The sequence below is a fragment of the Platalea leucorodia genome, assembly GCF_965183815.1.
Source record: "Platalea leucorodia genome assembly, chromosome: 1".
Lineage (NCBI taxonomy): Eukaryota > Metazoa > Chordata > Aves > Pelecaniformes > Threskiornithidae > Platalea > Platalea leucorodia.
The window spans coordinates 67708320-67723769 of NC_138823.1; the positions used below are offsets into that span (position 1 = coordinate 67708320).

Genomic DNA, 15450 nt, shown 5'->3' on the forward strand with positions numbered 1-15450 from the left:
CAGGGTTCAAGCAGTCTAGGAGATTTCTTGAGTGCATTAATGACAACTTCCTGGCACAGGTAACTGAGGAGCCAAAAAAGAAAGGTGCTTGTCTGGACCTGATACTTACAAGCAAGGAACAACTGGTCAGAGATGTGAAATCCGGAGGCAGCCTTGACTGCAGTGACCGATAGTGGAGTTGAGGATCCTAAGAGGAGGGACTAGCGCAAAAAGCAGGACCACAGCCCTAGATTTCAGGAGAGCAGACTTCAGCCTCTTCAGAGGTTTCTTCCAGGCTTGGAAGAATCCCATGGGATATGGCCCTGGAGATAAGAGGGTCCAGGAGAACGATTTTATATTCGGGGATCACCTCCTCCAAGCTCAAGAAAGATGCATCCTGACACATAGGACATCAAAGGCAACAGGAGGCCTGAATGGATGAACAAGAAGCTTGTAACTGAATTCAGACATAAAAAGGAAGTGTAGAAGAGGTGGAGGCAGGGGCAGGTGACCCAGCAAGAGTATAGAGCTACTGTCCAGTCTTGCAGGGATAGGGTTAGGAAAGCCAAGGCCAAAGTGGAGTTGAATCTGTCAAGGAATGTGAAGGGCAATGAGACAGGATTTTACAAGTACGTAAACAGCAGAAAGATGACTAGGGAAAATATGCGTCCATTGCTGAATGGGGCAGGAGAACTAGTGAGAAATGATATGGAAAAGGCTCAATGCCGTCTTTGCCTTAGTCTTTACCAGTAAAACTGGCCTCCAGGAATCCCAGGCCCCTGAGATGAAAAGTCTAGAACAAGGAACTTAACCCTGGTGGAAGAGGACCAAGTTAAGAAGTATTTAAACAAACTGAACAGATCAGGTTCATGGTACCTGATGGGTTGCACCCATGAGTGCTGAGGGAGCTGGCTGATGTCATTGTCAGGACACTCCCGATTACTTTTAAATGGTCATGGTGATTCAAAGAGGTTCCTGAAGAATGGAAGATAGCAAATACCACTCCAATCTTCAAGAAGGGAAGAAGAAAGATCTGGGGAGCTACAGGCTGGTCAGCCTCACCTCAGTGAGGAAGGTGCTGGAGAAAATCCTCTTGCAAAGCATTTCCAAACATATGAAGGACAAGCAGGTGATTGAGAGTAGCCAACATGGATTTGTGAAGGAGAAATTATGCTTAACCAACCTGTCGGCCTTCTACAATGAGGTAACCAGCTTGGTGGATGAAGGGAGACCAGTGGATGTTTTTTATGTCAACTTTAGTAAGGCCTTTGACACTACCTCCCATAACATCTTCATAGATGAGCTGACAAAGTATGGCATAGATAAGTGTGCTGTGAGGTAGTTTGAAAACTAGCTAAATAACTGGTCCCAGAGGGTTGTGATCAGTGGCACAAAGTCCAGTTGGAGACAGGTCACTAGTGCTGTATGCCAGGGGTCAGTACTGGGGCCAATACTGTTTAACATCTTTGTTAATGACCTGGATGATGGGGCAGAGTGCACCTTCAACAAGTTGACAGGAGATACAAAACTGGAAAGAGTGGCTGATAGACCACATGGTTGTGCTGCTATCCAGAGAGATCCAGGCAGGCTGGAGAAGTGGGCAGAGGGGAATCTCATGAAGTTTGACAAGGGGAAATACAAATTCCTGCATTCGTTGTCCTCGTGGACAACTACCTGACCATGAACCAGCAATGCACCCTCATGGCAAAGAGGCCAACAGTATCCTAGGCTGCATTAGGAAGAGGGAGGTGATCCAGCAGGTTGAGGGAGGTGGTCCTTCCTCTCTACTGGGCACTGGTGAGACTATATCTGAAGAAGTGTCCAGTTCTGGGCTCCTCAGTACAAGCAAGATATGGACTTATCGGAGTGAGTCCAGAGCAGGGCCATGAAGACGGTTAAGGGACTGGAGCATCGGTCATATGAGGAAAGGCTGAGAGAGCTGGGACTCTTTAGCCTGCAGAAGAGGAGGCTCAGGTGGGATCTTTTCAATATGTACACTCCTGTTGGGAGAAAAGATGGAACCAGAGTCTTTTCAATGGTACCCAGTGAAAGGACAAGAGGCGATGGGCATAAATTATACAACAGGAAATTCCATCTGACAACAAGAAAACACTTTCTTACAGTGAAGGTGGTCAAGCACTGGAAGAGGTTGCCCAGAGAGGTTGTGGAGTCTCAGTCTTTGTAGATATTAAAATCCCAACTGGACACTGTGCTGGACAGCCTGCTCTAGCTGACCCTGCTTGAGCAGGTGCTTTGGATTAGACAGTCCTCAGAGGCCCCTTCCAAACTAAACTATTTTGTGATTTTGCAATCCTGTATGGGATTGAGCAGACATGTGAACTGAGAAATAATGAGAATAAAAAAGCCATACAGTCTCATTTTGCAAGTTATGATTGGGAGATTATTCTACTTTGACAACAGGAAGATCTGGATGTTGCCATGAATTGATGGGGTAGAGTGCAGGATAGCTCCTGGTTGCAACCACTTTTACATGACCCAGTGTGTGTATACTGCAGTGGTCATATTAATTGGAGGACTGCAGCTTTCTGCTTGCTCTAGTACAGGCACACTGATAAAGTTAGTTAAAACTGAAACAGAAGTGAATGCTCTGGATTTCTGTCTCATTGCTATTAAGTTGATAAATGCCTTTGGAAGTAAGTTCTATTAAAATTAAATAGACAGGACTGAACAGAAAAAACTGGGTTTCTGTTACTGATAATGTGCTGGCTGAGAGGGTGAGAAGATTCCAAGGTCATAAAATAAACTTGAAAAGTTTTGAATCTCTGCAAGTAGTGAAAGCAGAATGTAAAGGTATTTGTGCTGGCAATGATGCACCTTTTCCAAGTGAGGGTAAACGCAGCCATGATAACGCACCAGTGGGATTCATCTGAGCCCAGCTCGTGAAGTGGTTCCTATCGGTGTATGAACCTTGATTCTATCAGATTTTGGGTGCTACTTTCATGGATCTGCTTTTCTAAGCACTTGGGAACCTATCTCACAATGCTGCAATGTATTTTTAAAGTATTTTGATGCCTGTAACAAATCTGTATGTATGGTTTGATGTAGGGGAATTTTACCTTTGACTTTTATGTAAATAGGATCAAGTCCAGGAATGCAAGCATCTTTTTTTCCTTCACATTTTCACAGGTTAGGAAAAAAGCTACGACTTTCTTCTGTCATTCCAAAATCTGTCAAAATTGCTCATGGAAACCTTTAACCTTTTAATCTCCCAGTCGTCTTCATTCCACAAAGGATATTGTGCTAGTCAAAACAGTATATCTTTGTTTCCTCCCCTTTCCATTTTTGGTTAAGAAAGAAAGACTGAATAAGTCTGATTGCTGTATCTTTGCTCTTTTGATGAAATTTCAACCTCTGATCAGAATAAACACTGACTTCTGAAGAGGGCTATTGAACTCAGCAATCCCTTTGAAAATGACTTTGATTTCAGAGGGGTATAGAGCTTTAGCAATTGGTTTGAGGATTTATCAGGCTAAAAAAAACCCTAAAAGACAGAATCCAACATCCTCTTTTTAATCAAAATTCCCAGAGATTTTGGATCAAAAAGAATGAGAGATTGAGCTCCTTGATTAATATACAGGACATCCAGGACACTGGTCCACCCACTGCTTCGCTGCTCTGGTTTCTTTGTTCTTATTCCTTCATACATCACTTGCATAAAAACATAAGACCAGAGTTGTCTCCCATGTAACATCCCTGGCTTTGGCAATATTACACCAATTTTGAAGTTAGCCCTTGGACCAGCACTACAATTTACATTCACAAGAGCAGATATTTTTCATGATTCTAACTTGGGCTTTGCCACAAAATCTGCTAGAGCAAGACCAAACAAACCAACCCTTGTTGTGTAAGGGCAAAAGCAGAAAAGAGTGTATCTTCAAATGTGTATTTCATTCCATATAGGATACGATGGTAATAAAGTGCATTGATATTTTCACTTTTTACAGCTCCAAATATTCAGGCTGAGTAAACCACTACCTGTAAAACATGTTAAATCCTAACTGGAATCTAATTCCATGCTAGTTATAGTCACATCTTCTCTCATACGCAATATTAAGTCTGTACTGTGTTCTTTGTGCTGTTGTAAGGATCGGATCCACAACTGGTGTAAATCAGTGCAGCTTTGCTGGCTTTGACACAGATGCAGCCACTTACATCCTTTGTCTCTGAGTTTCTAGATTTGCAAGCATAACAATATTACATATGGTCCTTTTTATTCTGTCCTCAGAGTATGTAAATATTGGTTACTAGAAGTGTTTTCTTGTAATATACCAATTCTAACGTAAAATATGAAAACATGAAAAATGAGAAAGGGAAGATTGCTTGGCTTTGGTGCTCAGTTTGAGGGCAAGCCTTTCTCATTGTTGGATCAGTGGTTCAAAGTTTGTAAGAGATAGTTAATAGCTATAATTAAATGAGGGCTTGTGAAATAAGTCACAGTACAATTCCTCCTGGAGATGAGTTGCAATTGTCAACCTGACAATTATAGACTTACTGATATTTCAGTGGAAGTTTCTGAGAAAGCTATTATCATTCAGACAAAGGGCAGCTTTGTAGTAATTCTGTGCTAGCTGTATCTTAAATAAAGTAATTCAATTTCAGAAGAAGGGGAAGTAAGGAGTGGGGGACTTAAACCAAAAATAGCTAAACCATAAAATATCCTAAATATATCACCAGATATAAAATCTTTAGGTACTTCAAATATGGGCAGTGTTTTATTCACTGCGCTGCATGCCTTATAAGCCCGAGAGACTGAGTAAAACAAAATGTGTTAGAAATGGTAACTGGTCTGATTATTAGGGGCATCTACTTGAGCTGGTACAACAGGACTAGATCTGTAGAGACACAGAGCTAGTGGTGAGGGGTCAGTGTCCACATATGACATGTTTCCAACAAGCCCTAGTCTGAACCAGTGGAAAGGAATCAGTTTGTACCCCCTGATAGCACTCCACAGCATGATCCAAAGCCTGCTACGTGAAGATAAGCAGATGAGTTAAAAAAAACCCCACTCATATGAGTGAAAACGCTATCATACATGTAGCCTGTGTTAATGGTTTTGTGTAATTTGCGCTTGGTCCTTGGCCAGTTAAATGGGTGTACTTCCACTGACCTGTTCATATCTATTGTTTTATAGAGCTGAGGATTTTCTTCCTTGTTTATCCATTTTCATGCATTCTTTAATTGATATAATTTTAGAAGGACAATTGCACTTTTTTTTTTCCTATTTTTTTCCCTTTTACTTTAAGGTATTTGGACTTCACCCTAATGCAGATATAACTTACCAGACTAACCTGGCTAATGAGACATTAAGTACAATAGTGAGCATCCAGCCCAAAGACAGCAGCACTGGAGGAGGGGAAACCCGAGAAGCAGTGGTGCAGCATCTTGCTGATGAGATGCTGGAGAAGTTACCTCCAGATTATAACCCTCATGAGGTAAATGCTGCTTTATAGATACAGATGTTTTATGTATGTATGTATGTATATGTTTTATGAATTTTATTGTGGTTCTTAAATTTACCTGGCACGTGTTTCAAAAAGCTCTTAAAACTTTGTGTAGTGTTTTATAAGACTGTTTTGGCTTATTATCTAAAATATTCTTACATTGGAAACATATATTTCAAATGCCATAGTCCACTTAATTAGTCACCTTAACTCAGAAGAGCCATTAGAGACTTAAGAAAGTTCTTGCCCTCCTTAGCAGCTTAGAGGACACCAGTGCCTCTTTCTGAAGGATCAGTGATCTTATACTTGTTACAGCTTTCAATTTACCTACTCTTATTACAATACCACCCTTATGAATAATGGATTTTATCACTGACCTTTTCATGCCCCAGATTTTTTGGCGTTTGAGCCATAGCAGATACATTTGTCAATCTTTTCTTACATTTTTGATTAAGTCTCATTAAATGGAAAAATCCAGCATAAAGCACACTTGCATCAGTTTGTAAGTAGGATTTGGTGTCTTGCCATGTGTTTCATGAACAGTAACTGTTGAAAAACCCTCATTTCCACAATTTAATTATTTACAATTCTGTTTTGCTCTGACAGTGCTTTTTTTCCCTGGTTGCGGTCCAAGCTTGTGGAGTGCCCAGTGTGCGGTATTGCGACTTGTTATGTTAGACTTTATTTTCTTCCCTGGCCAACTTAGAATGTCCACTTAGGTTACAACCAATAGTCTTGGGGCCCTGGCAATATTTCCTGTCTTCTGTTCTACTATTCATCTCAGATTTAATATGTCTTGTATAGATAGCCTGTTCTGGACTGTCATCATTCAACTCAGAACTTCTCTTTTCATTCCCCTCTTGGCAAGCTGCTTACAATCTACAACTTGTTTTGGTGAGGTTTCCTAACAGCTTCCTCCATATAGTTATTTTTCCATCCATCCCTGCTTGTGTCTCTCTTTTTTTGTCACCTGCTTATTGAGTGATTCTCAGCGATAGTATATAAATCATTTCTTTGTAGAATTTGATTTGATTAGAATTTGAATGGAGTCAGTTTTCTAGTTTTCATATTATTATTTAATAGTAAATAAATATTAGAAATAGCAAATAAAATGAAATATAGTAAGTATAATAATTAATAACACTTAATTACTAATTTAAAAAATTTAATAATTTACAGCTTGGATCCACATCTATAATCTACACCTTGGATTGTTCTCAGTTCTTTTCCCTTATCCTTCCTATCAGAGTAAAGCTTTTTCATGGAACTAGTTTCTTCTAGTTTTATTCAGCTCCTTAGAAAAATTTTTTTCAGTTTGCAATAGCAATAGAATACTGAAAGCCTGGGTAGCATATATGGTTTTGCTGTATTTGTAATATGCGTATTGAGCTAATTTTATTCAATATATTTGCTAAATCTTCTAAAGGAGTATTTCTTCAGTCTCTTGTTAAACTGCCAACTTTTTTCTTTCTGAAGAATTCTTAATTCTTAGAAGACATCAATAGTACTGGACCTTAGATTGTAACCAGAGGGTATTCTTGCCCTCAGATTTTACCCCTGGGAAATTTGTGCAGTGCCTTTTAGCCATGTAAAATGCACACACACTTGTTTTATCCAAATTTCACTTCTAAATGGTTTGAACAAATAATATTTTTCTCTGTCATTTCTTTTGTTTAATCTTGGTCTCCTTCACTCTCATTCCTTCTTGGTTTATTCGCTCAGGTTATCCACACAAAACACACATAGAGTAGGCCTCCCCTTTTCAGTCACTTCCTCGACGGTCATAGGTTTGGAGACAAATGGTTATGGAGCCAGGAGCTGTAGTTAAGGACAAAGAGTCTAGAGGCTTTTTTTGGAAGTCCCACTCTGTGCTCTTAATTTGTCTCTATTTTACTACTGTATTTGGGTGCAATACATACTTTTCCATGTGACTGTATAAAAAAGTCACCCCCAACTGTTTTCATTGCTGTTTCACTCTCATCATCCAGTAGTATGACAAGCTATTATCTTTTCTCATGATCTGCCAATCATACATGCAGGTTTTTATTTTCTTATAAGCAATCATCTTCATAATGATGCTCACAATTAGATAAGTTTTTTGCTTCTGTACCATTTCTCTGACATCTCTGAGCTTCAAGGAAAACTCTTTTGCTTCAGTTTGCTTGACAGCTGTTCTCTTATGATTCAAGTAAGGAGATTTGAGTTTGTACAGGACAAACCAATATTAGGTATTAATGCTTCGGCACCAGCTTGGTCCCGCCCTACCCCCCGCCCCCCCCCGCTCTGTTCTTACAGGGACAGCCAGAGGATGTCCTGTTGGATCTACTTTTTCCCTCTGTATTTCTTGTAAAAGTATTCTGAGCTCAGGATGTAAGTTTGTTTCATTCTCTTATCAATAAGTGTAGATACCACCTCTTCCCAGTGATTTCTAGTTTCCTCGGGCTCTGTACACCTTGATCTGCGAATTGCATTTCTCTTCAATTAAGCACACTGCTCTATTTACACACTGTTTCTTCAGTCCACATTACTGAGGGATGACATGGTACTTTTCCACAGAACCATCCAAAAATTACACTTCGTTTCTGTATCATGGTAGTCATTCCTTTGCTCTGAGTATCTACAGAACATCCTTTGGCCATTTTCCAACATCTTATTATCAGTAATGATGTGTTCCTCTGTACATCTCTTTGGCTGTGTCAGCTGCACTACAACTTCAGATTTTATTTCTGCAGTGTTATGAGATTTGGCATTATTTCTTGCAGTTCCTGATTCTTCAGTATGTCCTTCTTCATTTTGCCTAATGGATTTACCCTTTCTCTCATTCTCCAGATCTTAGAACTCGTTTGGGTCTTTACCAATGCTTTCTCTGTTGGAGGGGAATTTCCCTTCTCTGTCATTAGTGCCCAGTCCCACCTCTTTGCTGCAGTTGTTTATGTGCCAGGAGCATGGCCATCTCTACACAATAAGCAAAAAATCTGTATCAAATGTGTTTCTCATCTGAACTGAAGCTCTGTTATTCTGGAACCTCTTAGAAGGGGCGGAGATGGCAGGAGTAAGCTGTAAAGAAAGCTACATTTTAAAATGAAAGTTTGCATAAACTGACAAAAAAATAATGTCTAAAATACCAAAAGGAAAAAAAAAAAAAGATTATGTTCACTAACATAGAACCAAGAATTTCATTAGTCAGAGCGGAGAAGAAGGGAGAGTTTAGATGTTCTCTGAGGGAAGAAGCAGCAGAATTTAGCAGAAGCTACAATATAATAAGCAAATGAAATTAAGCTTGCAAGTATAAGGAGTGAAATGGATTATGTAATTACTTCCTGTGATGTCTGAAAAAAAGGGAATGAGATGAGTTCTGTTGTTTGTCAATTTAAGTCAACATTTGGTCATTCAGGACATTATTACCTATATTCAGGACATTGTTACCTACTAGATCAGTTTAACAATCCTGAAACAAATAAAACTAATGTAGTAAATTGTAAGAGACTGAGGGAATGTGTCAAAAAGAGTTCCTATGCATGCCTCATTGGATAAGAGCTGTAAAAAGAAAAACATTCATTAGTCCTAGCAGTGCAGCTTGGGTTTGCTTTTAGAAGAATATTGTGCTCCAGTAAGGCCATGATGTCGAAGTCTTTGGAAATCCAGTTAGAGACATACTATCAGTGGAGAAAAGGAGAAAAAAATTAGGAAACAAATGAAGGTAATTAAAAGCACATACTCTTCAGGGAAAGTGGCAGGTGCCTTTGCTATCTTTGATCAGTTCTTGTGGCTCCCTTTAGAAAGTGTGGAGTGAATTTGCTCAGAGTTAAAACTGCAGCAGACTAGGTTAGGGACAGATGGCACTGAAACCAATTATTTGCTGACATTCAGAGCACTGGATTATACTTTCTCTGGATACATTGTGAACCCAGAGAAAATTCAGGCTGTCACACAAGAGGCCTTTATTTCTCAATTATTAGCCTTTGGCAACGACTTCAGAATCAACAACTTTCAAAACAGGGCAACCATTTTACCCCATGATATATGCTGCTGCTTCTGTTGTTGTATTCTTGTAACGCTTCCTCTCACCAGTCAAATAACTGACTCAATGTCCACCCAAAAGACTATAAACAAAACAAGTCACCTTTGCATGCTTTATCAGACTGCAGTTTGACACAGGTGATGGAAAAGCAAAATAAACCTTCCTCCTGACCTAAAACTGTCTTCATTTTTCTCATTCCAAGGGCAGAGGCAGAGTAAGAATTCTGCTTTCATGACCCCTTTTGTTTCTGGGTCTTGCTTCACAGGTAACAGAGAGATTAGTGGTAAAATTATTAGGTCCAGTCAGTCCATGTGAGTGGAGATAGATGCAAGAATAAATGTCAGCCTGTCACGCACAGAGGTTTATAATAAAAATGATCCTTGCAGCTTGAAAAACAGCTTGCTAGGGAATAGACATGGAGACATTCCAAAGATACTGCACTTTATTAGAGGCTGGCTTTTAACCCAAGTAGCAATATTTTTTTTCCTTAAATAGTTTTTGTAGTATTGATTTCGACTTACCCGCCACTAAGGCTATGACTACATTAGCAAAGTATTGCATGGGAATAGGAGTTCATCTGAGGACCCCAGGCCTGCATTAGATGTTTCACTGGGGAATTTACTTTGGTCTAACTCTAGTCTGGTCCCATAGGCTGAACATCCCTTAGTGGTTGGAGTACGTTAGACTCCCTGAGGCATACCTTTTGGGTCAGTTTAATTTGAAGCTAAGCCAGTTTGTGTGCTGGGAGTCTACTTTTCAGTGCATGTTTTTTGCTACAAAAAAAAATCAGGATCTGAACGGAAGCACTAACATAGATGCTTTTGTAAGGTGTCTCTGGTTAACTTACCAACCCTATCAGATATGGTGGTCACCCAGCTCTAGAGCTTCAGCTATTTTCTACATATTTCACTGCCTGCTTCCTTGTGTACAACAGGGAAGTGGTCCTTGACACCACTTGAAAAGAGCTTTGGATTGGGCGTGCCTTGAGCTTGTCTTTCTTATTCAGGCCTCTTATTTAGACCATCTCACAGAATGATGGACTTCCAATTTCTGCAAAGAGTATAGCAAGTAACCAAGTCTAATTGAAAATAATAACATTTACTGAAAATGATAGGCAGTTACTGCTACAGTAACTTGATCACTGATCTTTAAATGGCATGAGTTCAGCAACTGCTTTTCTGCTGAATGTCCTATAAAGTATGTGGTGACAAAGGAGTTGGTGACCTGAGAACAGCTAAGAAATGTGCATAGAGGAATCTGACGCAGCAGAGAGATGCATTGCAAAATCATGTAGGCAAAGCTATTAAGATTATGATTTTAGTTGCTCCTTTCTTAAATCACCTTGTTTTATGTTAGATGACAGCTGTTTGCATAATGAAAAGGAGATGTTGGAAGTGGGCTTTATGGAATTAGTATATTAATCTCAGAAGGGCTATTTTGGTTATTGAGTTCTGTCTTTTGATTTTTTTTTCTGTCAGTCGGTATCCATCTCTTTATGTCATAATAAATGCAGCACTGGAAGTAAGTAATCTGATTGCTTGATAAAAATTTTAATACAAAACCAGTCAATCATACCTCAAAGCTGGTATTTAAAACTCATCTTAACAGCAAGATTTCCAAGAAAGGCACTATGTTACACCTAGTAAGTCTCACTGCAGATCAGGACTGATTTGTGTACAATGAGGTAGGAGATATGTCATTTTTTTCAGTTTTCATATCTGATTATGCTTGGTGCCCCAGGCTGAGTGCTGTGAACATATCTAGGATGGACTAACAAATTTCTGCATTATTGTTTCACTCCATTATTCAAAACATTACAGGTATTTTTGTAGGTACATGAAAACAAATCAGAAGAATGTTTAAATTCTGAGAATTCACTAGCTAAATTGTACGATTATCAGTACAGTAATATTTTAGAATATTTATTTCATCTTCTCTTCGTAGATTCATAAATATCAATATTTTGGAAAATAACTCCTTTAACAACATCTTCCATACAATTTTTCCTCAAACGGGAAAAATTCCTCCTCTAAATGATCCCCAAAAGGAACACATGCTTTGTAAACTAGAAAAAAGTGTATTTCTTATTTAAAGGATAAAATGCATGGACTATATTCCGTATAATTCCTTTCTTATTAGTGGCAGGCTCTAGACTTCTAAGTATTCTGGAAAAAAAAATCAAACTTTTTTTTTGCTTTTTTGGCAAGAGGGAGAATTATCAATTCCTGTGAAATGTTCAGAAAGCAGAAGCTTTCCCTGGATTTTTTTATGAAAAAAATCAGAATACTTCATTGTGTAAATTATCCAAAAAGAGTTTATTGTCTCAGCTCTAGTCTCATGATAGCTGATTTTAGTATTTTTTTCTCTTTTACAGGAAGAAACACATTAACTCAGTCTGTAAAATGAACTGTCACACTGCAAAGCATTAGCATAATTGGCTGACACCTATTTCTTGGACATTCTGTCTGACACACTTATGGGTCCTTGTGATTAAAATATGATGGATAAACTTGCTGATAGCTGTTTCCCAAGGAGAATAGCATATAAAGTTGAAAAAGAGTATTTTATTGAGCTTGGAGTTGAAACTTGAGAATTGGAAATTGTCAAAGCATTTACTCATTTTTACTTGCAATTATAACTACTCAACTGCTATATTATATTCATCTTGCAGAAACTTGCTATTCAGTGTAATAATAAGATCTTTAGTAATGTTTACTATGTGTATATAATGTATAGTATACTCAGTAATATATACAGTGAGATATAAGAGTATATCTGGAAAAGCACAAAGCAAAATCGAGTGGACTTCTGGCCTTCATGAAATAGCACGCATTATACCAAATCTTGTGGCTTCTACTTGTCTGCAGTAGAATTCCAATGATATTCTGCTCTTTGAAAGAACAGGCTTTCTAACTCTTTCTTCATCTTTTGCTAGTTAGCTCGAAATAAGCTCTTAAATTATTTTAGCAAACTGATCCTATGGGTCAGCTCTTTTGTGATAAATTAATGGCCATATAGGTATCTGGATTTAGGATCTTCTTTTACTGTTTGAGATCTCTTTTTGGTTCCAGAGTCCCCTTGCAGAATTTCACCTGCAGAGGGAAGGAGTGACTATGGCAAAGATCAGGGTTCAGGCTGCTTCAAAGTGAAAGATGATGCATGTGGTGGAGTAGTAGTGAGTACAGAGAGAAAGCTGTTGACTTTCTGAAAGCCGAGTCATAGTGGGGAAAAACACTTGAAAGTTTTAAAAATCAAGAATTCTGGTACTATGTGAGGTATAAGCACCATGATTTCTGCAGCTGCCACTAAATCCTTTCTCATACACTGTTGTATACAGTGTTCTTTGATATACATGGAACATACAGTGTATGTCTGAAGCATATTGCATATGCTAAAGTGAGACAGTGAATGCTTTTGCTACTGTTACTGTGACATGTCCTTAAGTAACACAGACAATTAATTCCATTTTGAAAGTGTTCTCTGTTGAATATGAGTGAAACTGCTGTCCTTAAAAATTAAGAAGGCCAAAAGCTTCTACCTACAAAATGGTGCATGTAATGGTGTAACAGAATTATGTGGCATCTGTATTATTCCTGGCAATCTTGCCTCTCTAGTAATGCATCCGTGAGCACCTTGTCTTACAAGTGAGTCACATGCTAGTGGAAGTAGCAGCTTTTATATGTCATTGTGCTTGTTAAGTCGAACTCCATTTGTAGCATTATTTCAACTCAACAGGGCAAGAAGAGGTGAGAAAGTTCACCTAGCACAATTTTGAAATATGAAGACATTACCATCAAACATGCTTTTGTATAGCATGTGGCATTTTTTTAATGATCTAAGACCCTGCAGCCTAACAAGGACAGAAGGAACCGCTGTGTCCCTTCAAAAAGAGGGAACTTTCCCTCCTTAGAATGATGGAGGAGCTACTTTTGGTAAGCTAATGAGTCACAGTGTGCTAAATCTTACAGTTGGCACAGGACTTGAATGGCCATCTGTTACGTAAAAGTTTATTTTCTCAGGAATTATGTGATACAATTGAAAAAAACATCCTTTTGCTTTCAAAAATTATTCCATGGGAAACAGGAGATTAAATTTTATAATCATTGCACTATTCTTGTTTAGGTGAGAGCCCAGCTTCAAAAGATGGGAGCTATTGAACCCATGAACATATTTCTCCGTCAAGAAATTGACCGCATGCAACACGTTATATCAAGAGTTCGAACTACACTGACTGATCTCAAATTGGCTATCGATGGTAAGTTACAATATTAAAAAATCATACTAATCATAGAATACCAGGTTGGAAGCGACCTCAAGGATCATCTGATCCAACCTTTAATGAAGATGCAATATTTATTACTAATGGTTGCTCATACTATATAACTAAATATTTCCTCTCCTTTCCTCCCTTTCTACCTCCTTCTCTTTTGTTCTCTCCCTCCCCCAGTTTTTCTTCTCTCTATATCGTATGACCACTAATTCTAGCCTCCTGACTGCATCCCTAAGGACACTCCACGTTAATTTATTCTGTATGCATGTGCTCCACTATTGCAGTTCATGTCCCACAGCACTACTACACTTCTGTGATTCTCTCTAGGATCTCTACAGAGCTCGGAGGAGCTGAATTGCATGATTAGGTCCACAGGTCATGTGCCAGAGTCATTTATGAAATTAATCTGAGACATAATGGTATAGAACAAGGTAGAAGTGTTGCTGCTAAGTAATTGAGAGACAGGGCACTCAGGAGGCCAGGTGGTAAAGACTCTAATTTAAGGTGAGATTTGCAATGTTCATGAAACTGGTTATACCAAATAGGATGTCTCTAAATGGAAGCTGAAGTGAGTGGGAGTGCCAGTCAAAAGAGAGTGATAGGGTTCTTCTTTTAGCCATCACAGGAGGTAGGCAACGGCACTCTGTGTCTCTCAGGGACTGGAGTATTTGGCTGAAAGTGAGCAACGGTGAATGTAGTTAAACCTAGAGTACAGGCAATTAGAAGCAGATGGAAAATTTTATCAGAAAAAGAGTGAGGAAAAAGAAGGGATGATGATGTTACCATCTGCTTTTTGTTTTCACTTTCCATTTTGCTCATCTGCAAGAGTTGAAATGTCCAGGAAAGAAAGTATGCTGTTGCTCAGCCAAGCTTCTTGAATGAACAATAAATGAAAATGAAGCTGGAAGTGTTCAGTTCCACTGGTTAAGATCTCACTCAAGTCTGCTGTTCTCCAGCAGAGAGGCAGAAAATATCTGAGACAGCAAACTGTCCCCACAGGGAGAAGGTCAGAGTGCCTCAGAACTAGTCCCTTCTGATATAGGTGATGGCAATACTGTGATCTGTCTTACTGGTGTTTTCCAGTCTTTTGACAATAAGTCTTTTGTGAAGGGAGATTTTTTTTTATTTGTATTTTTGTTACAAAAGAATCAAAAGGGTTTTTTTCCCCTGTCACTTGTATGATACACTGAGGCAACAATGCATGCTTCAGAAACATCAGGCCTATAATCTGAATCTAGGAAAGAGGTTCATAAATGTGCCCAAGGCTAATTAACTTCCATATCCTGTAATAACCTATGCAAAGATCAAGCTGGAAGAAACAATTGTCCTGTTTCAACACTGAGCTGAAAGTTCCCTTTTATATGTGCATGGAGTCCCTTTTCAAGTAAATTAAAACAATGATTTCCGTCCAAGAAAGTATTAATCTTTCCTTGATTGTGACAGATACATTTAAAGTCTCAAAATGTACAATATTCTGCAGAGAGGTGGATGAGTAACATAATTTATTTGCACTTAGTATTCAGTTCCACAGTGGGCACAGTCCTCTACCAGGTGTTTAATCAAGTTAATGCTGTTACTTTTGTGCAACCCTCTAAAACATTATAATTTTCTTAGGGACAGGCAATTTAAATATAGTGAAAAATTGCTCTGAAAACAAAATTGGATGTATAGTTAACAATAACGGTTAATGGCTTCTGGCAGATTCATGCTACATCAAG

General features: G+C 38.7%; 1 protein-coding gene across 1 annotated transcript in view; it reads left to right on the top strand.

Moving 5' to 3' along the window:
* The window catches only part of LOC309598479 (dynein axonemal heavy chain 5-like), a gene marked incomplete at both ends in the record, with an annotated part of 174256 nt that overhangs the window by 143035 nt on the left and 15771 nt on the right, over positions 1-15450 (top strand). The window contains 2 exons of the mRNA XM_082329118.1: positions 5244-5432; positions 13585-13717. Coding sequence (XP_082185244.1) covers positions 5244-5432; positions 13585-13717 — 322 coding nt within the window. The remainder of the gene's footprint in view (positions 1-5243; positions 5433-13584; positions 13718-15450) is intronic.